Consider the following 27,968-nt stretch of genomic DNA (forward strand, 5'->3'; position numbering starts at 1 on the left):
AGATGGAATCGCAGAGAAAGGGACGACATGAGGATTGTCGGTGAGCATCCAGTATCTGCAGGTGCAGTTGGAGGAGTCCAACTTCGTGCAGGAGCAGGAGTGGTGCCGACAATGCGTGCCACCCAGGCACAGTTTGCGTCCACAGTGGAGGCATTGGGGGGGGGCGACGGCTTTGGCTGTGGATCAGCATGTCCAAGGTCAGGGGCATTCTGTGCAAACGCTGGCCAAGGCCCAGGACAGGGTTGCCATCTCACAGGTAACCATGTGCCAGAGCCACGTGGAAATTACAGCGGCGCTCCTGAGCGTGGCCCAGTCACAGCAGGCCATGGCTGAGACTGTCAGAGGCATTGCCCAGGCGCTAGTCGATGTGGCGCAGGCAGAGGGAGACGGCGCAGTCACTGACTGATGTGATACAAACCTAGAAGACGACCAATCAATGGGTGATGTGGCGCAGTCCCAGACGGAGATGGTCCACTTCCTGTGCTCCATGGCCGCAAGCATGCAGACCCTAGTCAAGACCAGAGCGGAGTCCAGGACTGGTAGTGCCAGGTGGTAGGGGAGCCTCAGGAGGATAGCTCCACTTGCACCCCCAGCCCAGGGACTATCGGGGACCCAGAGGGAGGTTTGTGCAGAGCGGCCGGTCATCTGCAGGGGGACATGCATCCCGCAGATCACCCCTTGGACCCAGGCATCCTGGCGATGGCGGCAAACTATACTGGGTCAGGCCCGCTAATGATATGCTAGCACTGTTGCTGTATGTGCATTTTGTCCGAATTGACACGGCTGTCAAGGAAAATTGACGACAAATCGGCGACCACTGCGATTTTGGCGTCGGAACCTGTTATCCGCCCAATCACGTTTCATGATTTCGGTGTCAGCCAACAGAGAAGCCCGCCCCGTGGTTTTAAACAGATAAGAAATTACTTCTCTTAAAGGGTCGTGAATCTGAGGAGACATATTTTCAATTAGTATTGGGCTGACAGGTTATGGAGGATGGGCAGGAAAGGGTAGTTAAGGCCACCATGATCATATTGAATGGCAGAGCGGGCTCACGGGACTTAATTGTCTACTCCTATATCTCATGATATTCACAAGTCCCATTCCGTTGAATGGAGTAGTTAACTGTCTTGACAGAGACTAAATGAGTGTTGGGTGCATAACATTTTATGTAAGTACATGTCTCATGGCAAAGATATTAAAGCACTAAACTTTATTAACAGCAACGGCTCAGTTTACGCTCTTGGTCTTTTATGACATGGCTAATTCCAGCCAAGGTAACGACAGGCCTCAGGCTGTTATGTCCTTTGCTGAAATGAGTTTACGGTTGACAAAACGCAGAATAACGATGTCCTCTCTTGTCAAATAATGGGGGTCTTATGAAGAATGGCAAACTGAGACTCCTACAGCAGGCAGCTATCAACATCTATGAAGGCAAACCCCAATAGGAAAACTGAAAGAAAATTGGAGTATTCTCATTCTAGGGTTCAGTAGGAACTTTCATTTTGTAATTTCATATATGTAAATGTGGTAAAAGCTCAGATTTTTATCTATCTGGAATGAGGTAAAAATCGACAAGACAACCTTAAAAAGGGGTTTTATTAATATGGTATGCATAATTTATATATCAAAGTTTGTTCATGACCATTTGCAGTTTTTAAAATTCAATTTTCAACATTTTCATGCAAAATAAACACATGTTTACAAAATAAACATGTTCACATCACACATAGATTGAGGAAAATGCATCAAACTCTAAATTCATGATAGGTCTTAATACAGGAGTTAATCTCCCAGACAATCCATATCTAGGTGCTTCTCAAACCAGCGAGACCACACCATGCTGAAAGAAAATGAGGTGATAATTGAAGTGCAATACAGTATTTGGCTGATGCAATTTGATGTTCATGTTACTTGTAGGCACATCCAAGAAAATGCAAAATCCTTCCAAAAGCAAGGCATGTTTATAAAAGCAGGGCTTTGTAACCATACCAGGGATTATTTTGGCACCAAGTGATAGTACATGGCATAGGGAGAAAAGCTTAAACAGACCTCCGTATATTTAATTGCCCTATTTTATTGACATGCAGGAGTAGCCAATATATCACATCTGTCAGGAGACTTTCGAAATTCAGGTTCTCCAGAAAGAGTTTACTATCCAACTGACCACCAGAGTGACATAGCTTTGTTTTGTTTCCATTTTACTTTATCAAGATTATAACGCACATCGATTGAACAAAACAGTTTCAGTTTCCACAAAACCACGGTCGGAAATAAGTACTTAATTTAACTTCACTGCCTTTACACAAAACAGAGACCCAACATGATCAGCAAATGCAGTTCAATTTGTTCAAGTTATATCCCACAACTATAACCCAATAACTGTTCAAGAACATAATACAAATTACCAATATATTTAGAGAAAGTGTGAATTTTAAGAACATTGTAAAACAAAAATGGAGACTTTTGAATAGTCAATGCACTTGCACGACAGCGCAATGATGCATCTAGATTTTTGTTTGCCAAGTTAAAATTCAGAAAGTGAAAGTAAATATGGTTCTATAATTTAACATTCTACACATTAGGCCTACTGTTAACATTTAGAGAATTTTCACATCCATTCGAACCAGTTTGTTTCATTCTACTGCAACAGCTATGTTCAACGCCCAGTATAATGGTCTAGACTATGGAATAAACATTTTCAGTACCACTGGATTTTCCATCTGGCACCACTGGATATCATATGATGGTGTCTCATGTTCACCGGATGAATTGCAACAGGAGGAGCAAGGCAGAGTTGTGCATTGGCTGGGGGTCTCAGATTCAGAAGCAATACAAGGGTGCATTGTATAGGCAGTTTATTTGCCTCAGGCACTGCTTGAACCACGTACCTTGAATCAGAAGTCACAGTATTTACAAAATCTATCCTATTTTGACAAACAGGTAAAGAGTGAACAGAATGATGAACAAGTAAAAATCTTGGTTTACTTAATGAGTGCATTACGTAGAAAATGCATAAAGAGAAAGAAAAATAGCAAACTACTAAAGTGACATATAAAAAGGGTTTCACTCACAAATGCCATTTACTCACCAGATAAGACTGAACATGTTTAATGGTCAAATATTTCTGTAAATTGAATTGTATTTCACCGATTATAATTCTGAAGTCACAGCACCTTCTTTGTCGTAGAGACAATACAAAAAGTTCATACAAAAAAAAGACTCGACAAGCATTACGAAGCTACACATGTTTGATGGTGTATTTTCCTTTCTGTAATTGGGAAATGTAAAGTTTTGACTTGCTGCTGTCAGTCCTCTTAAACCATACTTCATCATTGTTGATGGTTGTTATTGTAGCACTAAAAAAAACAAAAATCTCGGTCATTGTCGTATTTGGGAAAATATTCTTAGAAGCTTTCCTAGCATTCAGTGAGTAATTGAGTCTGCTTCTGTGCCTTGAGATTATGCCGGAGCACACATATTTCTCTTTTTGCTAAACTCGAGGATGAGCAGTTTCAAACACTTAAATCTCACACCATAATTTCAGAGCCTCAGCTGCTAGCTCTTATTTTAAAATAAAGGTACTCCTGTTGATCATTGGTACCGGATGCTGACAATGCAGTTTACAACAAAACAAACTCGCCCAATAGCTAAACAGAGAAAAGATTTGTATACAGGGACAATTTTTAGAAGAAATTTCAGAGCCACTCCGTGTGTCAGAGAATAATGCAACAAACTATTGTTGTGTGGCTAAACACATTGCGCTCCATCATATAGACCAGTGGTCATTCCACTTCTTTTCTAATGCCCAATGTCACAAATTTATGTCCAGTATCTTTTACCTAATCTCTGTACATTGGTGATAAGCACCGACTGAAGGAAACACCATCCACAGTCCTGAATAGAAAGGTGGGTAGGAAAGCACTGCCGTTTTCACAATCTTGTGCCTCACCCAGGAGTCAAAAACACAGCAGCACTACATTAGGCTTAATTACTGATTTCATCTTCTCCTTTCGAATGAAGAGAAATGGTACATCGTATGGGATGATGGAGAGAAATAATTAGTCAAGCCAGCAGCATACAAGTCTTCCAAGCAATGCACACATCCAGGCATGCTACAAGGGGCATATGTTGATAAAAATAGCACAGGCACAATTTACACTATATATTTTCTGCAGAAATTCACCGATACCATTTTTAAACATCTGGTACCTTAATTTTGCAAAATTTGTCATTTTAAACAAAAGAAATGCAAATTCTAAGCATTTCCATTATCAGGGAGGATAGAAACAGACAGAAAATTAAGTTACAAACTACAAAATAAAGCAAAACAGTAAAAATAGAGACCCATAATACACTGCTGATGAGAAATGTAAAGGATGTAACTTTCAATTCACTCAGTGCACTGCCTGCAAGGCAGCAATAAACAGTTTTCTTACATGACAAAAGAAAAGCAGCTTTGTGCAAAGCCTACAGCCCCCATATTTATGGGAAAGAAGCAGACACACTTCAGCAACTAGTAAACCCAGAAATGCTGGAAATGGGGAGGTTCTGACAAATTTTATGGCAGCCGTCTTGAGAATTTTAAATCCATTTCCTTCCTGGCAGTGCCTTGAGGTGGTCACTAGTAATCTAGATTAGGAATTATTTGAGGGGGGGTGTGGGGTGCTGACGGCAATCAGAGGAGAGGATTGGCAAAGGAGGAAAAGATAAAGATCATAGGGAACAGAGATCATGGCATGTTTCCTTGAGGAGCTGGAGGAAAGTACATCTTCTCTCACGGCCCACAAGCAGTGCTACAAAGCTTTTATCTGATGGATTCTGCAGCTCCTCCCTTTTCCAATTGCTTCCACTAATACCACTCTCAGTCAATCCAGTGCAGATTCCCAATAATACTAAAGCAAAATGCTGTAGATTCTGGAAGTCTGAAATAAGAATAGAAAATGCTGGAGAGAGGGCAAAGGGAGGCAATAATGCAAGAAGTGACAACATATATGTAGCTGGAAGAAGTGTGAATAGCAGAATTATAAACATGTCAACTGAAAGCAAAATAAAGAGAAAACAAGAGAGAAGTGCAAAGCAAGATGAGACAATACAGGGCCAGATGCTAGGATCGGAAATTGAATTGGAGTCTGGAAGGCTATAAAGTGCCGAACCAAAAGAGGAGTTTAAATTCAGCATCTTTGGAACAATGCCGGAGGCTGATGATGGGGAGCTTGGAGTGACCATGTAGCGGTCAACTGAAATGGCAGATGACCAGAAACCCACAGTCACTCTTGCAGCCTGAATGGTGGTTCGGCAAAGCAATTGCCCAATGTGTTTGTCTAGACCTGCTGAGTATATCCAGCACTTTCAGCTTTTAATTTTAGGTTTCCAGTATCCTCAGTATTTTGATTTTGTAATGCTGTAATTCACTGCCATTTGTTATGGGCCAGGGTTTAGAGAACCCCAAAGTGTATCATGGTGTTCACCTGACCTACAACTTTTACTAGATTGTGGTATGGGGAGCACACGGCCCACTCTACAGGTATAGTACAGCAGAAATGGAAAAGTATTTTTTAAAGCAAAACAATGTTTATTCTAAGAACTCAAGTTAGCCTTTTTAAAACATAGTGAACATCTTAGCAACAATCAATTCAAATACAACCCCCAAAGACTACAACACTAAGTAAACCTTGAAGCTTTCCTTTTTAACATCCGTACGACTTAAAAACAAAACCTTTATCAGAAGCACATCACGCTAAAGTCACTACTGAAAACATTTATAATTCGGAATTCACCAAATGATCAAGAGATAGTTTTTCATGGCAGAGAGAACAGCAGTACAGCTGCTATGCCTGGCTTCAGCTCCAACACTGAAAACAAAACTAAAACACATCCTGCAGCAAACAGCCTAAAACAAAAGTAAAAAGCTGACAGACAGCCCAGCTCCACCCACACTCTGACATCACTGATAATCACCCATTTCTGAAAGGTACATTTCTTAAGCACCCATTTCTTAAAGGTACTCTCACATGACACACTTCTCTTCCAGGAATGCTAACCTTGAAGAACTTCTGCTCTTCCGTCTGATGGGATTTCCTTTTCCACTTCGATCGCATTCACCTTTATTGCTTTCTACTTTGCTTCTCATGTTTTACCAGGTATCCAGAAAAATTAACTTCCAAAGCCACATCTTCCTCAGTAACTGGGGTGGATTCTCCATTGCCCGCTACCGGTAGCGGGTCTCCCGGTCGGCGGAAAAGTGAGCGTCAGCCTAAAACTTTCCCATGCTCCAGGCCCGCCAGCGCCAGCAGTGAACCGCATGCCCACGCCAGAAGGAAGTTGCAAATGGATCATTTGCATCCGATTAACGGGTTGGAAGACCGATTCTCCGGGCTCTCCTGATGCTCTAGCCCTCTGAAGCGGGATTCACGGGGGCGTGGATTGTTGCAGATAATTTCAAGCGTGGCACTGACACGGTGGACCCTGTGGTGGGTCAAGGGGGTCAGTGCGTAACGGAGGTGCTCCCCAAAGTCCAACAGAAGGCCTGCCTCCCGACTTCCGATGGTGGCCATGGAGTGAGCGATAGTACATAGGGCAGCTCCGGCACGAAGGTGTTGGTTTGAGATCTTTCTAGTGTAGCTGAAGGTGTGGAGGAGACGTTCTCCCTGTGAGTGATATGTCTGCTGGTTATCAGACCCGGCAGAAGAAGGTTAAAGACCTCGCCAAGGAACAGGAGGAGAACTGTGGCGCAGTAGCAATTGGGAAGCTGGCGGAGGGGGAAGGGTGCTGCAAGTTGGAAAACCCCAGATGGAGCAACTGATAGTGTTTATTATAGAGGAGCTCCGCCAGCAGCGAAAGGAGATGCAAGAAGATCAGCCGAAGGCCAGTGAGGGAGCGGTAGCACCCCTGAAAGGATTGATGGAGAGAGTCGAGAAGTGCTTGGAGGCACGGGGGTCACAGATCCAGGAGATGGAGGTGATGTCCGACCACAGAGATCGGGTGATGGCATTGGAGGCGGAGGTGAGGCTCTTGGGGGTTGCTAAGGGCAAAGGTAGAAGAGTAAGAGAACAGATCCAAAAAGGCAGAACCTGCGTATCATTGGCTTGCCTGAGGGTGTGAAAGGCACAAGCGCCACAAGATCTGTCTCAAGGATGCTGGCAGGGCTAGTGGCAATGGGGGTGCTCAACAAGGCCCCGGAAGTGCATAGGGTGCACAGGTCCCTAAGGCAGAAGCCGAGAGTGGGCGAGCCATCATGAACAGTGATTGCAAGATTCCTCAAGTTTGTGGAGAAGGAGAAGATTCTACGGTGGGCCAGGGAGAAGCGGATGGGAAGGGAATATGGTCTGAATCCATCAAGACATTGGAGCAGAACTGGCAAAAAGGCACGCCCGGTTCAACAAGGCAAAGGCAGTTCTATACCGAAGGCAGATGCGGTTTGGGGTACTATACCCGGCGAAACGGTGGGTGATGTTTGAAGGCCGGGAGCACTATTTTGAAAGCCCAGAGTGGCCAATGACTTCATCAGAAACCATAAACTGGGGGAGAACTGAACGTTGATGGGAGACGGAAAAACTGGAACAACTGGGATCGCATTATGCGGGTATGGGGGGGGGCGGAAAGTGGGGGGGCTTTTTCTCGGATGGGGAAATTTTGCTTCCGCTGGCACTGAGGAGATACTCGGAGAGCCCGGTGATACAATCCACGATTAGGGTGTGGAACCAGTTGAGGAGACACGTTGGGATGGAGGGGTTGTCGGTGCTAACACCGCCGTGTGGGAACCGTGGGTTTAAGCTGAGGGAGACAGATGGCATGTATAGGAGTTGGAGAGAGGTGGGGCTGGTGTGGGCGAGGGATTCATATCTGGAGCAGAGGTTGGAAAATCTGGAAGAGCTTCGGGAGAGGGTGGTGCTTCTGAAGAGAAGTGAGTTCAGGTATATGGAAGTGAGGGACTTTGCACAGAAGGAATGGAGGTGGTTTCCCAAGCTGCCATAATATACCTTATTGGAGCAGTCGCTGCTAACACATTTGGACGGGGACGGTAGGATTGGGGAGCACAGATGGTGTGGATTAAGGAGAAATGGAGAAGGAGCTGAGGGGGAAAGAGATAGGATGGTGAGCGTGGAGTGAGGTGATGCGCAGGGTGAATTCTACCTCCTCGCATGCGAGGATGAGCTTGATAAGAGTTTACGGTGGTGCACAGGGTGCATATGACTCGGATGAGGAGGAGTGCCTTCCTTGGATTTTTTGTTTCCCACTGGAATGTGTCTATTCCATATATTCTGAAATATCCCTTTGAATGTTTGTCACTGAATTTCTATCGATCGATCCCTGAAGCACATTTGCCAGTTCACTTTAGCTAGCTTCAGTTTCATGCCCTCATAATTGCCCTTATTTAATAGCACTTATATTTAAGTTTAAAATACTAGTTTAAAATAATAATACTCTCTCAAATTGAATACCTCGTGATGCGTTGACTATGAGGTTATCAATTAATCCTTTCTCATTGTACAATACCAGGAGCCTGACCTCTGGTTGGCTCCAGAACAAGCTGTTCTAAGAAACTACCCCCAAAACATTCTATGAATTCCTTATCTACGTTACCTTTGCCAATCTGATATTTCTAAAGTATATGTAGATTAAAATCCTCATGATTATCGGTGTACTTTTCTGACAGGCTCCGATTATCTCTTTGTTTATATTCTGTCCTGCCGTGTAGGTATTTAGGGGGCCTCTCCTACAAGTGACTTCAAGCCTTGATAATTTTTCATTTCAATCCAAGTTGCTTCCACATCCTAGTTCCCTGACCTTAGGTTATCCCTCCCGAATGTGCTACTACCATCATTAATTAACAGAGCCACCCCTTTCCTAACTTTCTCTCCTTCCTGAATGTCACATATCCTTCAATATTCCGGTCCCAATTTTGGTCATCTGCAGCTATGTCACTGTGATAGCTATCAGATCATAGTTACCAATTTCTATTTGCATTACCAGTTCATATGTTTTGCTTCAAAGTGCGTTTAGATACAGAGCCTTTAGTTTTGTCCATTTTAATTACTTTTATTTCAAATTCCCAGGAGGTGACATCTTGCTCCCTCCACCGCAACAGGGAAGCTTCTGACATTTCTCCGTAGAACTACAACTGAGATTGGGAAAAATCTGCAACTCAACAAAACACATCCTTGTTTTCATTACGAATTAACAAAGAATACCGTAACTGGGTTCAACTTGTACCATTTACTACAGCACCAGGAAACATTTATCAAGTGAAAATAGGCAAATAGGCCGAATATATTTTCAAGGAAACACCTCTTCATATATAGCTCAAGTCAAAACCACACTCCCACGCCCCAAATCAGTCAGTTAATAAATTGAGCACAGTACGAAGTCTTACAACACCAGGTTAAAGACCAACAGGTTTGTTTCGATGTCACTAGCTTTCGGAGCGCTGCTCCTTCCTCAGGTGAATGAAGAGGTATGTTCCAGAAACATATATATAGACAAATTCAAAGATGCCAAACAATGCTTGGAATGTGACCATTAGCAGGTGATTAAATCTTTACAGATCCAGAGATGGGGTAACCCCAGGTCAAAGAGGTGTGAATTGTGTCAAGCCAGGACAGCTGGTAGGATTTTGCAGGCCAGATGGTGGGGGATGAATGTAATGCGACATGAATCCCAGGTCCCGGTTACCGGTTACCTGGGACCTGGGATTCATGTCGCATTACATTCATCCCCCACCATCTGGCCTGCAAAATCCTACCAACTGTCCTGGCTTGACACAATTCACACCTCTTTAACCTGGGGTTAACCCATCTCTGGATCTGTAAAGATTTAATCATTTGCTAATGGTCGCATTCCAAGCATTGTTTGGCATCTTTGAATTTGTCTATATATATGTTTCTGGAACATACCTCTTCATTCACCTGAGGAAGGAGCAGCGCTCCGAAAGCTATTGACATCGAAACAAACCTGTTGGACTTTAACCTGGTGTTGTAAGACTTTGTACTGTGCTCACCCCAGTCCAACGCCGGCATCTCCACATCATTAATAAATTGAGTAATTGTAATTCAATGAATAATTGCAGCTACTTCAATAATAAGGAACAAATATATAATTGCCTTATAGGATAGTCATCTTTCTTGTCAATACATATAATCTGCCCACGGCTGTACCACTCTCCATCATAAAATAACCTGCCATCTTCTGATCTGGCACTGTGAAGCTGTTTTTCTGACTTGATGGATGCTGAAGTTTAAATAAAAAAAATACAGTTTAATGGTAATAACATAACACCAATATACTGTTAAAATCTTACATTTAAACTCACCGTCTGCCTTTACTCTATGTGGTCCAAGTGTAGCCATTGCCTGATGAAACAAAATTCAACATATAAAGTTGTACTTGTTGCAAGATTTTAGGAGTTGCAAATTTGTGTATAAAAAGAGAACCTTGTTAGATTGTTTTCCATTTGATTTTATAATTTGCCCACAACCTAAATAAGTGCAAATATCATGTTTCATTTTGGAAAGTGATTGTTTGTATGTGTGTGTGCGTGTATAACATGTAAATAAACAAATTGAGTATCTAATTGAACAGAAAGAGTAGTTTAAATTCATGACTCATCATGGTAATACGTGGTAAAAACAGAAAATGTTGGAAAAACTCAGGTCTGACAGCATCTGTGGAGAGACAGTTTCTTCAGATCCATAAGGGGCTGGTTTAGCACAGGGCTAAATCGCTGGCTTTGAAAGCAGACCAAGGCAGGCCAGCAGCACGGTTCAATTCCCGTACCAGCCTCCCGAACAGGCGCCGGAATGTGGCGACTAGGGGCTTTTCACAGTAACTTCATTTGAAGCCTACTTGTGGCAATAAGCGATTTTCATTTCATATGGACTTGAGATGTGGACTCAATTTTATCTTTCCACAGATGCTGCCAGGCCTGCCGAGTTTTCCCTGCATCTGCATGTATTTTGCTTTTATTATAGTAATATGCAGCATGGCGGAGAAACTGCTCCAGGTGAACAAAGTAAACTTGCAATAAAAGTTGCATATGTGGGTCAAACGAGTCGAGGGCTTCCAGTCTATGCTGATCGGCACAACATGAGGAATTCCTAGAAGACCCTAAAGCCTGTGTGCAGTCCTTCATGCAGCTACTCACTGGTTTTCAACACTAATGGGAAAATCTATTGTGATGGACAGGACAGTTATCAAAGAGTGGCCAGGCTAAACACTTTAAGTTTGTGCTTTACCAGCTGTGCACCGTAAATGGGATAGCTATAGACAAGCTTCCAGGCGACTTAAATGTCAAAAATTGGACAGCAAACCATCTGTTGTAGAGGTTGGCAAAACCATCAAATAGATCCTTACTCTCAAGGAATGTTCCAAGCTCAGAAGCTATCCCAAGAGAAATCTATAAATCTGGTGGAGCCCAGGGAGCCATCAATTATATTACAGAATGTGGGATTAACAAACCATTGCGCATGAGTTCAAGGATGCCATGATTGTCCACTTGTACAAAAGAAAAAGGATAAAAATCTTTGAGAGACAAACACAGAATATCCATGTTTGTGATAGTTAGCAAGAGTCAAGCAAAAGTTCGACACAGACTGGTAAGCCACATGTGCTGCCAGAAAGGTAAAGTGGATTTAGGAAAGGCACTTGTGGCATGATCTTAATCTTCTGACAAATAAGAGTAAATACTACGTACGATTCTGCTGTTGACCCGATGAAGGCCTTTGACACAGTAAATAGAGCAGCCTTGTGGAACATTTTAGCCAAACTTAGATCTCCTGATGGAAGAATAAATCTGATACAATAGTTTCATGGAGCGACGGCCAGAGTCGCTGTCTGTGGTGAATACACTGACCCCTTTGATGTAACAGGTGGTGTGGAGCATTGATACATCATGGCCTCTGTGCTCTTCAGTGTGTTCTTTGCTGCCATACGCTTTCTGGGGCATTTGATGGGTGTTGATGGAATATACATCCAATTCAGAACAGATGGCAACTTCGTCAACCAGAGACAACTTAAATCCTCAACTAAGGTATTAGAGATGATGGTAGGGGATTTGCGGTTCGTTATTGACTCTGCCCTTGTGTCAGACTGTGAGCACGGCCTTCAAAGGATCATGGACTGCTTTTCAAAAGCAGCTGGGAACTAAGGATTAACCATTAGCTTAAGAAAAACAGAGATTCTCCACATCCACCACCAAATTTTCCTATATCCCACCTACTATTAATATCAATGACTAAACCCTGAAGGCTTTAGTAATCGACCCCAAAAGCACAATCGTCAAGAAGGTCGGCATTGACAAAGAGGTGACAAATACAACTGTCATAGCAGGTTCAGAACTTGTCTGTTTAGGCAAGAGACTGTGAAGGAAATGAGGTATCAAACTTACAACAAAGCTGGTGTACAAAGTTGTGAAAATACCTACACCTTTTATAAACTGGAGAGACAAGGAGTACCTACTCCAGACATATTAAGCAGTTGGACAGGTTCAACCAGAGATACATTTGGCACATCATGGACATAAATGGAAGGATAAAGAGCTCAGCTCAGATGTAAATGACATGTAGTAAGTATGGCTGATAAAATCCCTAAAACGGTTAAGTATTCACAACCTAAATTCAAACAGCTATCTGCAGGTAGGTCAAGATTAAGGTTCAAAACATGAACCTCAGAAAATTTGGCATATCCATATAGTGAGAACAAAATGCACAAGAAATAACGACCTTGGGATCAATCTCAAGAAGTGAGGTTATTTCCTTCGAACAGCAACGAATGCGGGCAGCTAAGGATGAAAGGCAAGCTAGAAAGACTGGGCAGTCCCAACAAAATCCAATAACTTATCCTTGGCCACATGGTAGAAAGCCAAGCACGTTTGCAATCGGGCTCCAGAGCCACATTAGATTGCCCAACAGATGACTCTATGCACACAAGAAATGGCCATCTTGGATAACAAAGGGAAACCAACAATGACATAGTAACATGAAAGAAGAAATTATAACCCAGTATTTAAATGCACATTAATAGTAAATGCAAAAGGAAAACTTCCTATGGCAAAGATTAGTGGGAGACGAGAGGATTGGGAAATCTTTAGGGGGCAACAGAAAGCTACTAAAAGAGCAATAAAGAAAAGTAAGTTAGATTACAAGAGTAAACTTGCTCAGAATATAAAAACAGATAGTAAAAGTTTCTGCAAATATATAAAACAACAAAGAGTGGCTGAGGTAAATATTGGTCCTTTAGAGGAGAAGGGAGATTTAATAATGGGAGATGAGGAAATGGCTGAGGAACTGAACCGGTTTTTTGGGTCGGTCTTCACAGTGGAAGACACAAACAACATGCCAGTGACTGATGGAAATGAGGCTATGACAGGTGAGATGGGCAAGCTAATGGGGCTAAAAGTAGATAATCTCCTGGCCCTGATGGAATGCTAAAAGAGATGGCTAGGGAAATTTCAAATGCACTAGTGATAATTTACCAAAGTTCACTAGTCTCTGGGGTGGTCCCGAAGGATTGGAAATTAGCAAACATGACACCACTGTTTAAAAAAGGAGGTACGCAGAAAGCGGGTAATTATAGGCCAGTTAGCTTAACTTCGGTGGTAGGGAAGATGCTGGAATCCATCATCAAGGAAGAAATAGCGAGGCATCTGGATGGAAATTGTCCCATTGGGCAGATGCAGCATGGGTTCATAAAGGGCAGGTCGTGCCTAACTAATTTAGTGGAAATTTTTGAGGACATTACCAGTGCGGTAGACAACGGGGAGCCAATAGATGTGGTATATTTGGATTTCCAGAAAGCTTTTGACAACGTGTCACACAAAAGGTTGCTGCATAAGATAAAGATGCATGGCGTTAAGGCTAAAGTAGTAGCATGGATAGAGAATTGGTTAATTAATATAAAGCAAAGAGTGGGGATTAATGGGTATTTCTCTGGTTGGTAATCAGTAGCTAATGGTGTCCCTCAGGGATCAGTGTTGGGTCCACAATTGTTTACAATTTACATAGATGATTTGGAGTTGGGGACCAAGTGCAATGTGTCCAAGTTTGCAGACGACACTAAGATGAGTGGTAAAGCAAAAAGTGCAGAGGATACTGGAAGCCTGCAGGGGGATTTGGATAGTTTAAGTGAGTGGGCTAGGGTCTGGCAAATGGAATACAATGTTGACAAAAGTGAGGTTATCCATTTTGGTAAGAATAACAATGAAAGGGATTATTATTTAAATGATAAAATATTAATTTATCAGGTCCTAGTGCATGAGTCGCAAAAAGTTGGTTTACAGGTGAAACAAGTGATTAAGGCGAATGGAGTTTTGTCCTTCATTGTTAGAGGGATGGAGTGTAAGACAAGGGAGGTCATGCTGCAACTGTATAAGGCATTAGTGAGGCCACACCTGGAGTAGTGTGTTCAGTTTTGGTCTCCTTAACTGAGAAAAGACATACTGATGCTGGAGGGTGTGCAGAGGAGATTTACTAGGTTAATCCCAGAGTTGAGGGGGCAGGTTGTTTCCACTGGCGGGTGAAAGCAGAACTAGGGGGCATAGCCTCAAAATAAGGGGAATTAGATTTAGGACTGAGCATAGGAGGAACTTCGTCACCCAAAGGGTTGTGAATCTATGGAATTCCCTGCCCAGTGAAGCAGTTGAGGCTCCTTCATTAAATGTTTTCAAGATAAAGATAGATAGTTTTTTTGAAGAATAAAGGGTTATGGTGTTCGGGCGGGAAGGTGGAGCTGTGCCCACAAAAGATTGAATGGCGGAGCAGGCTCGAAGGGCCAGATGGCCTACTCCTGCTCCTAGTTCTTATTTACTTAGAATCCCATTACATCTCTCAAGGTGATTCAAATTAAATGCATTGACTATTGTTACATATGCAAATGGAGCATGCATGCACATAGCAAGATCTGACAAAGAGCAAGGAGATGATTGATCGAGTAACCTGCTTATTGGTGTTACTCAAGGATAGAATGTTGGTCATGATGCTTTCAGAACTTTCTGCTCTCCTTCAAATAGTACCATGGGATCTTATACATTCACGCAAACACCATCTTGGTTTGAATCTCAGGTAAAATACATCACTTCCAACAATGCAACACTCTTAGACCGCATGAAAATCACAGCCTAGATTACAAGCCCAAACCATAGATTGGGACATTATTGGCAACATTGTGAGTGAGATAGTTTATTTTAATGCAACAGTTTTACACTAATAGGGCTTATAGCAGTGGTACTTGTTTCCTCAGATACTGGCAGGTCCAGCCTGCGCACCACATTTCCCCAAGCACGCAAATATATGGACAGCAGGGAGGGTAGATTAATAGGTAGGTTGGCTTCAATGTAGAATAGCTCCTGTTATAGAACAAAGTAATGTACAACACAGGAACAGGCCCTTCGGCCCTCCAAGCCCGTGCCGACCATGCTGCCCGACTAAACTACAATCTTCTACACTTCCTGGGTCTGTATCCCTCTATTCCCATCCTATTCATGTATTTGTCAAGATGCCCCTTAAATGTCACTATCGTCCCTGCTTCCACCACCTCCTCCGGTAGCGAGTTCCAGGCACCCACTACCCTGTGTAAAAAAACTTGCCTTGTACATCTACTCTAAACCTTGCCCCTCTCACCTTAAACCTATGCCCCCTAGTAATTGACCCCTCTACCCAGGGTAAAAGCCTCTGACCATCCACTCTGTCAATCCCCTCATAATTTTGTAGACCTCTATCAGGTCGCCCCTCAACCTCCGTCGTTCCAGTGAGAACAAACCGAGTTTATTCAACCACTCCTCATAGCTAATGCCCTCCATACCAGGCAACATTCTGGTAAATCTCTTCTGCACCCTCTCTAAAGCCTCCACATCCTTCTGGTAGTGTGGCGACCAGAATTGAACACTATACTCCAAGTATGGCCTAACTAAGGTTCTATACAGCTACAACATGACTTGCCAATTCTTATACTCAATGCCCCGGTCAATGAAGGCAAGCATTGCGTATGCCTTCTTGACTACCTTCTCCACCCGTGTTGCCCCTTTCAGTGACCTGTGGACCTGTACACCTAGATCTCTCTGACTTTCAATACTCTTGAGGGTTCTACCATTCACTGTATATTCCCTACCTGCATTAGACCTTCCAAAATGCATTACCTCACATTTGTCCGGATTAAACTCCATCTGCCATCTCTCCGCCCAAGTCTCCAAACAATCTAAATCCTGCTGTATCCTCTGACAGTCCTCATCGCTATCCGCAATTCCACAAACCTTTGTGTCGTCTGCAAACTTACTAATCAGACCAGTTACATTTTCCTCCAAATCATTTATATATACTACAAACAGCAAAGGTCCCAGCACTGATCCCTGCGGAACACCACTGGTCACAGCCCTCCAATTAGAAAAGCATCCTTCCATTGCTACTCTCTGCCTTCTATGACCTAGCCAGTTCTGTATCCACCTTGCCAGCTCACCCCTGATCCCGTGTGACTTCATCTTTTGTACTAGTCTACCATGAGGGACCTTGTCAAAGGCCTTACTGAAGTCCATATAGACAACATCCACTGCCCTACCTGCATCAGTCATCTTTGTGACCTCCTCGAAAAACTCTATCAAGTTAGTGAGACACGACCTCCCCTTCACAAAACCATGCTGCCTCTCACTAATATGTCCATTTGCTTTCAAATGGGAGTAGATCCTGTCGCGAAGAATTCTCTCCAGTAATTTCCCTACCACTGAAGTAAGGCTCACCGGCCTGTAGTTCCCTGGATTATCCTTGCTACCCTTCTTAAACAGAGCAACAACATTGGCTGTTCTCCAGTCCTCCGGGACATTACCTGAAGACAGTGAGGATCCAAAGATTTCTGTCAAGGCCTCAGCAATTTCCTCTCCAGCCTCCTTCAGTATTCTGGGGTAGATCCCATCAGGCCCTGGGGACTTATCTACCTTAATATTTTTTAAGACGCCCAACACCTCGTCTTTTTGGATCTCAATGTGACCCAGGCTATCTACACACCCTTCTCCAGACTCAACATCTATCAATTCCCTCTCTTTGGTGAATACTGATGCAAAGTATTCATTTAGTACCTCGCCCATTTCCTCTGGCAATTCTAGTAATTTAGCAGGCTCCAATGCAAAACCACCTATTGAAGTAGAACTCAGATGATTGATTTAGAGACACCAATTTAAGGTCCGTTAATATTGGGCCGAATCTTCCAAGAAGTAGCAACCACAGTCGGCGGATTGCCACTTTGCTCTTATTTACTTACCTTGCCCGGAGTGCCACATAGCTCACTCTGGACTTCAGTACTGGACCTCCTCAGAAATGTTTTTGCAGTCCTCCCTCAAAGTGCAAGAGTGTAAGGGTAAGTCAAGCCACAATTCCACTTGACGGCACCAGCTACCGTATTCTGTTAAGTCTAAATGTCCCAAAGCCACAGGGAGAAGGGAAGCACATAAGGTGAGGGAGTAGGATTGCAGGTGGGTGGGTGAGGAGGGTCAGGAGTGACCTAGGAGTTAGAACTGATTTTGATCCTTTGAACTTGGGAAACCATTTTGTGTGTAATTTGGAACCATCTGAAGTCTCTGACTCTAACTCATGAGTTTTAGGGTTACAGACACAGGGCGATTGCCCATCAGAACTCCAAACTTTCTGGCAATTGCCGCTTTGTCAATTTGTGAGATCTTCTGTGGGGTCCTCAGCACTTCTTGGGGGATACCTCTACCTCTGGGGTTTACCGTACAGATTTCAGAAGCTCTGGGCATTATCTCATGCATGTAATCCCACATTTACACCGACAGTCGAATGAATGTGGTGTCAAGTTATAACATATAGCAGCATACAACACTGACAGTAAAGAAGTTGCTCTAGTGGGAGGATGCTGTTCTTCTGTACAAGTGTCTTAAATTCACCTTGAAAAGGATGTAGTCGGTTAGCAGATGTCAAGAATTAATGGCAGCTAAATCTTGCATGCCAGATAGCCAAGAAGCAGCAAATAGAAATACAAGAGGGTAAAGTTTTTTTTTTAAACTTAAATTGGTCAATGTCACATCCAAGGACAGTTTAGAGTTAATAAACTAAAATGTCCCTAAAATTTAATCCTTAAATTTAGTGGTCTAACAGCATAACAATCTCTTCCATAAATCAACCTAAATTAGCAAAATCAACCATGAGTACTGTGCTATGCTCATATTGGCTTACCTTCAGAGACAAAAAAATATTTTATTTCAATGGGCGCAAGTTTCAAAACCAGTTGGCACACTGGTTTGAATAAATGAGGTGATGAAACAAGAGGGTACATTGTTACTTTAGATATGGGGGGAAAAAAAAACATAAGTGACAATGACAAAATGTATTACATTACATGCCTGCCCTGAATGGATTTTAAAATCCATGCTCCTCCCAAATTAGCCAGCAAAATAAATACTAAAAATCACTGCTTGGCTGCTTAAAATGGAGGTTGGCCTCGTGTTAGTTTGTTATGCTGGCAAGGAAACAGCAAATCATAAACAGAATAACATTGGTGGTTATTTTAGCACGTCATTCATATATTGTATTCTCGGAGCTCCTGGTACTAAAGGTATCTTTGGATTCCATTTTCAGACTTTTCCTGATGGTAACCCTAGTTCCTGACATCCCAGAGTGTTGCTCAAAAATCTAGGTAAAATTCACAGTGCATCCAGGAAACAAACACAACTCTAGCTATTTCCAGCTACTAGCTTTATCATTCAATCTCATGCAATCATCCTGGCCTTTCGAGGGGCAGCAGAACAATAGCGAAATTTCAACGGCCGAACAAATTTGTTAATCAAGTGAAAAGTAGCAGTGACACAACATATATAAAGCAGAAAAATAATGTAAATGTTGGAAATCTAAAATAATAAGATAATGCTGGAAACACTCAATGTCAGGCTTGCTTGTTAAAGGCTGTTCATCTCGAACGTTCTTCCTATCTATAGTCAACTACTAAAAACCTGCCTTCAATATCTCTCCACAAACACTGCCTAATCTGCGAGTTTTGCAGCATTTCTGTTTCCCAGATACATATATTACAATATGTACTACGTTTTACTAGTTCAAATAATTTTTAAAATGTTTGCTGTAATTATGCTAAATTACAATATTTAAGCAGTTCTCTTTTTCTCTCTAGAAGGTATCTGACCAACTCTTTGAAGGCTCTGCAGAGACAGGATTTGAAAAAGACAAGGGGCGGGATTCTCTGCAATCGGCACGATGTCCGCTGACCGGCGCCAAAAACAGCGCAAATCAGTCCGGCATCGCGCCGCCCCAAAGGTGTGGAATTCTCCGCATCTTGAGGTGCCGAGCCCTCACCTTGAGGGGCTAGGCCCGCGCCAGAATTCTTTAAGCGCTGGGCATGCCCAGAACATATGGGCATGGTTTGCTGGGCACCCTGAGCATCTCACACATCTGTCCTCCACCCCAAAGAACTTGCTCATTCTCGCTGTCGTCATGTGTGCCCGGTGGACCACCTTAAACTGAATTAGGCTAAGCCTGGCACAAGATGAGGAGGAACTAACTAGGGCATCAGCCTACAGGCCCTCATCCAGCTCCTCCTGCCACTTGCCCTTCAGCTCCTCCGCCGAGACTTCCTCTGCCTCCTGCAGTTCTTGGTATATGTCCGACACCTTCCCCTCCCCTACCCAGATGCCAGAGACCACCCTGTCCTGTATCCTGCGGGAGGGTAGTAGCGGAAATGCCACCACCTGTTTCTTCAGAAAAGCGCGGACTTGGGAGGTATCTAAAAGCATTCCCCGGGGGCAGACTAAATTTCTCCTCAAGCGCCTTCAGGCTAGGAAAGGTCCCATCTATAAACAGGTCCCCCATCCTTTTGATACCCGCCCTATGCCACCTTTGAAACCCTCCGTCTATCTTGCCCGGCACTTTAAGGTCCAGACTGAGGCCCCTTCTCCACTGACCCCAGATCCTCAGTACCGCCGTCACCACCGGGCTTGTGGTGTACCATGCCGGCGAGAACGGCAGCGGTGCCGTTATCAGTGCTCCTAAGCTGGTGTCCTCGCATGACGCCGCCTCTAGCCGCTTCCACGCCGCTCCCTCGTCCATTACCCATCCTAATCATCGCTATATTAGCCGCCCAGTAATAACTGCAGAAGTTCGGCAGCGCCAGCCCTCCTCCCCCCGGCTGCGCTCTAAGAAAAGCCGTTTAACTCGCGGGGTCTTGTTTGCCCACACAAATCCCGTGATAATCCTGTTCACCCGCTTGAAAGAGGATTTGGGGATGAAGATGGGAAGGCACTGGAAGACGAACAGAAACCTGGGAAGGACCGTCATTTTCATGGACTGCACCATACACGCCAGGGAAAGTGGGAGCATGTCCCACCTTTTGAAGTCTCCCTCCATCTCCTCTACCAGCCGAGATAGATTGAGCTTGTGTAGGGCATCCCAATTCCTAGCCACCTGTATACCCAGGTACCAAAAGCTCTTCTCCACCCTCTTGAGCGGGAGCTCCCCCAGTCTCTCCTCCTGGCCCCTCGCATGGATCACAAATAGCTCACTTTTCCCCACATTTAACTTGTACCCCGAGAAACTCCCGAAGTCCTTTAGGATCCGCATGACCGCCCCCATCCTCTCTAGCGGGTCCGAAATATACAGGAGCAGGTCGTCTGCGTAGAGCGAAACACGGTGCTTCCCCCCCCCCCCCCCCCCGAACCAGTCCCCTCCAGTTTCTTGACGTCCTCAACGCCATGGCCAACGGCTCAATTGCCAGGTCACATAGCAGCGGGGACAGGGGGAACCTCTGCCTCGTCCCTCGGTGCAGCCGGAAATACTCCGACCTTAGTCGGTTCGTGGACACACTTGCTACGGGGGCCTGGTACAGTAGTTTGGCCCACCCTATGCATTCCTCACCAAATCCAAATCTACTTAACGCTTCCCACAGGTACTCCCACTCTACCCGATCAAAGGCTTTCTCCGCATCCATTGCAGCCACAACTTCTGCGTCCCCTCCTTCTGAGGGCATCATAATGTTTAAGAGCCTCCGCACGTTCGTGTTCAATTGCCTGCCCTTGACGAACCCTGTCTGATCCTCGTCAATCACCCCCGGGACACAGTCCTCTATTCTGGTGGCCAAGATCTTAGCCAGCAGTTTGGCATCTACATTTAGGAGCGATATCGGCCTGTAGGACCCACACTGCAACGGATCCTTGTCCCGCTTAAGGATGAGCGAGATCGAAGACCGCAACATCGACGGGGGGAGGGTTCCCTGCTCCTTGGCCTCTTTAAAGGTTCTTAGCAGGAGTGGGCTCAGCAGCTCTGAGAATTTCTTGTAGAATTCTACAGGGCAACCGTCCGGTCCCGGGGCCTTGCCCGACTGCATATTCTCCAAGCCCTTAACTATCTCCTCCAACTCAATCGGGGCCCCCAATCCCTCCACCAGCTCCTCGTCCACCCTTGGGAACCTCAATCAGTCCATAAATTGCTTCATCCCTTCCCTCCCCTCCGGGGGCTCTGACTCAGGCAGCTGGCAGTAGAACTCCTTGAAGACTTTGTTGATCTCTTCCGGGCTCAGGACCATGTTACCCCCCTTATCCCTAAATCCCCCAATTTCCCTGCCCGCCTCCCTCCTTCAAATTTGGTGTGCCAGCATCCTACTCGCTTTCTCCCCATACTCATATATTGCCCCTTTCACCTTCCTCAGCTGTGCCTCTGCTTTCCCTGTAGTCAGGTCAAACTCCGCTTGCAAACTCCGGCGCTCCTTTAGCAGCCCCTTCTCGGGGGGTCTCTGCGTACCTCTTGTCTACCCTGAGTATCTCTCCCACTAACGTCTCCCTCTCCGCCCTATCCTTCATCTCTCTGTGGGACCTGATAAGAGATGAACTCCCCTCGAATAACTGCCTGCAAGGCCTCCCAGACCGTAGTCACTGTTACCTCTCCCGTATCGTTTGTTGTCACATAGTTTTGAATGCTCCTCCTAATCCACCCACAGACCTCCTCATTCGCCAACAGTCCCACGTCCAATCTCCAGAGAGGGCGCTGCCCTCTCTCCGCCCCCAATCTCAAGTCCGCCCAGAGCGGAGCATGGTCCGAGACCGCAATGGCCGAGTACTCTACCCCCTCCACCCCTGGGATTCGCGCCCTGCTCAACACGAAAAAAATCAATCCGAGAGTACACTTTATGCACGTGGGAGAAGAAAGAGAACTCCTTCACCCTTGGCTGAGCGAATCTCCATGGATCCACTCCCCCCATCTGGTCCATGAAACCCCTCAGGACCTTGGCCGCTGCCGGCCTCCTCCCCGACCTGGACTTAGACCGGTCCAGAGCCGGGTCCAGGACTGTGTTGAAGTCCCCCCCCCCCCCCCCCCATTATCAAATTGCTTGACTCCAAGTCCGGTATTTTACTCAGCATGCGCTTCATGAATTCCGTGTCATCCCAATTCGGGGCATAAACGTTCACTAGCACCACCTGGGCCCCTTGTAGCTTACCACTCACCATAATGTACCTGCCCCCTTTGTCCGCCACAATACTTCCCCCCTCAAATGCCATCCGTTTGCCTACCAGGATTGCGACCCCCCTGGTCTCTGCGTCCAACCCAGAGTGGAATACCTGGCCCACCCATCCTTTCCTCAGTCTAGTTTGGTCAGCGAGTTTTAAGTGCGTCTCCTGTTGCATGCCTACGTCTGCCTTTAATCCCTTTAAGTACGAGAACACGCGGGTCCTTTTGACCGGCCCATTTAGGCCCCTTACATTCCACGTGATCAGCCTGGTCGGGGGGGGGGGCACCCCCACCCCCCCCACCCCCACGCCCGCCAACTAGCCATCTCCTTTTTTCGCCCAGCCACGTGCCCGCACCCCCCGATTACTCAAGCCCTCCCGCCGGAGGCTCTCCGTACCGACTCTCCGACTGTTCCCGAAAGTTGGCTCCCCTTCAGCCAGCAAAGCAGCATCCCCCCCTCCCCCACCCCTCAATCCCAATCCCCCATGTCAAGCCCCCGCTTAACACTAACTCTTCCCCCCCATTGCACTTCCGTAAGTCAGCTGACCCATGCTGACCCCGGCCGCTCCCACCTCTACCTCCAATCCCAATCCTACTGTTGTCTCCTTCTTCGGGCCCCCAACCTCCCCTCCCCCACAGGGTGTGAGAGAGAGAGAGAGACACCCCATTCTTCCCGTGTAACAAGAAAAAAAACGGAAGGGAAAAAAAAAAAGAATACAACAAACAAACTCCGGGCGTTGCCCCAAACAATGAACGACCCCCCCCCCCTCCCCCCCACCTGGCGAGCTGCCCTAACTGACGGGCCCATCTCCCCCTTCTGCGGCGTGGCTCCGCGAAAGCAGAGAGCTGGCAAAGGACCCTGAGGGCAAAAACAAAGAGAGAGTGGGGCAAACCAACATAACATAGCCCCCTCCACCCCCCTCCCCAGCCCCCATACAACTTACACTCTGCTTCCAATCTTATATTCGGACAGCACCCGGTTACACCTCTTCACCTGGGCATTCCAACAATGTGCAGCTGCCCATTAGTTCAAGTCCAACTTCTCATTCTTAATGAATGTCCACGCCTCGTCCGGCGTATCAAAGTAGTGGTGCCGGCCTTGGTACGTGACCCACAGCCTCGCCGGATGTAGCAGCCCGAACTTCACCCCTTTGTTCTGGAGGGTCGTCTTGGCCCAGTTGAATCCCGCCGCCTCTTAGCCAGATCTGTTCCCCAGTCCTGGTAAATTCAAATCTCACAGTTCTCCCATTTACTGCTTTGCTCCTTCTTTGCCCATCGCAGGATACGTTCCTCGTCTGTGAAGCGGTGGAATCTTATCACCATAGCCCTCGGCAGTTCATTCGCCCTAGGCTTCCTTGCCAGGTCTCTGTGCGCCCCGTCCAGTTCCAGGGTCCGCGGGAAGGCCCCCGCGCCTATCAGCGGCCCCAGCATCGTGGTCACAAATGCGCTCGCATCCGACCTCTCCGCACCTTCGGGGAGGCCCAGGATTCGCAGGTTCTGCCTCCTCGACCTATTTTCAAGGTCTTCCAGTTTCTCCTGCCATCTTTTGTGCAGGGCCTCGTGCACCTCCACCCTGACCGCAAGGCCCAAGATCTCATCCTCATTTTCAGAGGCCTTTTTTTCCCCCCTCTTTGATCACCTTCTCCTGCATCTTCTGAGTCTCCACCATCCTTTCCATGGAAGCCTTCATAGGGGCCAGCATCTCCGTCTTGAGCTCCGTGAAGCAGCTTCTAAGGAACTCCTGCTTCTCCCGCAACCACTGTGCCTCCTGGTCCGCGCCGGCCGCCATTTTGTCATTTCGCGCCCGTTCCCCTCTTTTCACCGATCCAGCCTTCTTTACTGCCCCACTCCTGGTCCACTCCATACAGCGCTGGGGGGAGCCTCACCAGCGTTTACTGCCCCACCGGGGATCGCTGCCAAAGTGCCGCTAAAGGTCCGTTAACGGGCCCAAATGTCCGATCTCGGCGGGAGCTGCCAAATGTGCGACCTACCCGGGCATGACCTCAACCAGAAGATATTTAATTCTTATGAGCTAGGTATTTCATGGTTACGATATTATAATTAACAATAAATCAGGGTGGGGGAAACTCAATTATGTCACATTAAAAAAATGCTTTTGGTTTATTGAAATGTGGCATAAATAGAACCATGGGATATGAGGCACACCCTTGTTACATTATTGCTAAAGGGTATTTGAAACTTCCCTGTAAAAGCTATTGGTACGATGCAAATCACACTAAAATTCCTCTACACGTGATAAAGAAAACTCAAATGTCATTCCAAGACACTAGTTCAACTTATTTTGAGAAGATATTCATAAACCGCTCAAGCATCATTGGCACAAATAATTACCTTGAAACATGCACCTCCATGAAGCACTGGCATCATTTTCAACTAATAAAAAATATTCATTTAAATAACTAACACAGACATATTTTGGATGTCATTTTAGTACTGCAATACCACACTTCTAGAAACGTTACTTCTACTTACATATAGAATATTCCCGCAGACCACCATGTGAAATTCTATAATGGCAATATTTTGTCCAGAATGTTTTCGCAAAGTAAAAATCGGTTCAAATTAAATTAGATTTTGCTTCGGAAAAACAACAATGAAAAGTTCCTCAAACTAACATGTTTTAAAAAATGCAGAATTATGTTGCGCAAGTCTCACAATAATCAGAGGTCAGTACTTTTCAAATACGAAATATGTTAGATGTTAGGGGCACATCATATGAAGAAACATACTTTTCTAATGGTTGTCCAGTCTTCAAGTATATCGAGGTCTTGTAACATGTAAACTACATAAGGGCGTTTGCTGGTTAAGGAATATTTCAGTATTTGAAAAGGAATTCAATTTTCTCTAAAATTTGCACATATAATAAATAAAATACCGAATGTCTAAACACAAGGCATATTATATCTTTTTATTTGCAAGATAACACAGAAAGATCACATTGTAAATTATTATAGAACTATAGAATTCCTAAAGTGCAGAAAGAGGCCATTCGACACATCAAGGTTTTTTTCTTTATTTTTAATGGGATGTGGGCATTGCAGGCAAGGCCAGCATTTGTTGCCTATCCCTAATTGCCCTTTGCTGAGTGGCATTTTAAGAGTCAACCACATTTCTGTGGATCTGGTTTCACATGTAGGCCAGACCAGGTAAGGATGGCAGATTTCCATCCCTAAAGGACATTAGTGAACCAGTAGGTTTTTTACAAGCGACAATGGTTTCATGGTCATCGTTAGACTTTAATTCCAGATATTTTATTGAGTTTCAATTCCACCACCTGCCATGGTGGGATTCGAACCCAGGTCCCCAGAGCATTATCCTGGGTCTTTGGATTACTGTCCAGCAGCAAAACTCCTATGCCACCTCACCGACCCTCTGAAAGAACACACTACTCAGGCACCCCCCCCCCCCACTGCATTCCCGTAATCTAACCCGTTCATCCTTGGACACTAAAGGGGCAATTTAGCATGGCCAATCCACCTAACCTGCACATCTTTGGACTGTGAGAGGAAACTGGAGCACCCGGAGGAAACCCACACAGACACAGGGAGAACGTTCAAACTCCACACAGTCACCCAAGGCCAGAATTGAGCCCGGGTCCCTGGCGCTGTGTGGGAGCAGTGCTAACCACTGTGCCACAGTGCCGCCCACCATGTTAGTATGCTTTTAATTTTTTTTTAAAGTGCATTTCCAATGCTGCAAAGGATGATCATATTATACATTAAAATACTAAATATATGTATTTGTTTTATTAGAAGCTCTGCAAAATTATTAATTTTCCCAGTAGGGATAAAGACAAATTACAATTTTTTAATATCAGTTTACCACTTGACTTCTCTGAAGCACATGTTTTCTTGTAAAGATGAACTAAAAAAAAGGATATCAGAGACAACCACTGGCTTTTTCTTTTTGTCTGGGCTGAACGGATCTTTCCTCTTATTTTTTCTGGACTGTAGCTCATCATTCCATAGCTCTGAAAGACACAGATTATGATTTATTAATATGAATAGTGTATTTAAACAGGAAAATAATCACTCATTTTTAAAATTCAAATTATCAGTTGTTTTAATTCACCTTTGTCAGAGGAATAAGTAGTAAAAACATATTACTGCATCGGTTGTAGAACTGCCAACTTTTAAAAATCTATGTTATTTCTTTTCACATAATGAATTTTAAAGTTTTACAATAAAGTGTTAAGCTGCAAAACATTTATTAAGCATACTTAGTTTGAACTGAGCAGCTGACATACCGGATGTGATGTCAATGCTATGCCGATCTTCTTCAAGGCGCCGGATTCTCTCCTCCAGTTCACTTTGTAGAGTATCATAAAGAAGTAGCTTCTCACTCTAGCAAGCAGCAGAATATAGGTTAATTATTTGGAGTGATTTTATATTACATGTAACTACTCATTTTTCTTAATTTATTCATTCTTGGAATGTGGGCACCATTGGCTAGGCTAATATTTACTGTGGCATTGAAATGGTGGTGGTAGTTCTTAGTGAACTACAGTAGTCTGTGTTGTGACAATGTTCAATAATGTTGCTTGGTTGTCAGGTTTAGCATTTTGACTCCGCAATATTAAAGGAAGAGTAATATATGTCTAAGCTAGGATGGTGCGTGGCTTGGAGGTTATGGTGTTCCCATGCACCTATTGCACTAATCCTTCCAGGTGGTGGAGATCAAGGGTTCCGTAGGTGTTACCAAAGAAGACTTGGCAAGATGATGCAATGCATATTTTAGTAGGCCAATGGTGGAGAGATGGGACTCTTAAGCCAATGGATGGTTTGCCATCAAGTAGACTGCTTTGTTCTGAAGAGTGCGAAGCCTTGCAAATGATTTGGGAGCAGCAACCATCCAGGCAAGTAAAAAGATTCATACTCCTGATGTGCCTTGTAGGTGGTAAAGCAGTTTTATAGAGTCAGATGGTGAGTCGCTCACTGCAGAATAATCATCGCTCGAGCCTTCTCTTAATAGCTGCAGCATTTATGTGGCTGGCCAGTTTAATTTCTGGGCAATGGTGACCCCAGGGTGGTTGATGATGGGGACTCACCTGATGATAATGACATTGAATGTCAAGGAAATGTGGTTATGCTTGCTCTTGTTGTGATGATTCTGTGAAACCTGTGTGGCCTGAATGGGAGGTTGCTCAGGTCTTCCTGCATGTGGTTTAGACTGTTGAGCTAAACACTGTTCAATCAATGAACAGCCTCACTTCTGAAGTCGAGGATGAGGGAAGATCATTGATTACACAGTTGGTGATAGCTGAGCCCTGAGAAATTTGAGATGATTGTCTTGCAACAACCAGGACCGTTCAGATGTGACTCTAACCGCTGGAGAATGTACTGTTGAACACCATTGATTTCAGGTTTACTAGACCAGTGCCACACTTAGTCAAATGCTGCCTTCATAGCATGGACAGTCACTCTCACTTTCAAACACTTGAAAACAGCTAGTGTTCATGTGGGGCACGGTATCACAGTGGTTAGCACTGCTTTCTCACAGCGTCAG

General features: G+C 44.9%; 1 protein-coding gene across 1 annotated transcript in view; it reads right to left on the minus strand.

Annotated features, from left to right (window-relative positions):
• Positions 1 to 1,578: 1,578 nt before the first annotated feature.
• The window catches only part of brms1la (BRMS1 like transcriptional repressor a), a 53,947-nt gene continuing 27,557 nt past the window's right edge, over positions 1,579 to 27,968 (minus strand). The window contains exons 4-9 of the mRNA XM_072488973.1: positions 26,710 to 26,806; positions 26,344 to 26,433; positions 25,193 to 25,257; positions 10,310 to 10,349; positions 10,101 to 10,227; positions 1,579 to 3,356 (exon numbers count right to left, since the gene is read on the minus strand). Coding sequence (XP_072345074.1) covers positions 3,239 to 3,356; positions 10,101 to 10,227; positions 10,310 to 10,349; positions 25,193 to 25,257; positions 26,344 to 26,433; positions 26,710 to 26,806 — 537 coding nt within the window. The 3' untranslated portion in view covers positions 1,579 to 3,238. The remainder of the gene's footprint in view (positions 3,357 to 10,100; positions 10,228 to 10,309; positions 10,350 to 25,192; positions 25,258 to 26,343; positions 26,434 to 26,709; positions 26,807 to 27,968) is intronic.

The sequence above is a fragment of the Scyliorhinus torazame genome, chromosome 2 (genome assembly GCF_047496885.1).
Source record: "Scyliorhinus torazame isolate Kashiwa2021f chromosome 2, sScyTor2.1, whole genome shotgun sequence".
NCBI classification, from domain to species: Eukaryota; Metazoa; Chordata; class Chondrichthyes; order Carcharhiniformes; family Scyliorhinidae; genus Scyliorhinus; species Scyliorhinus torazame.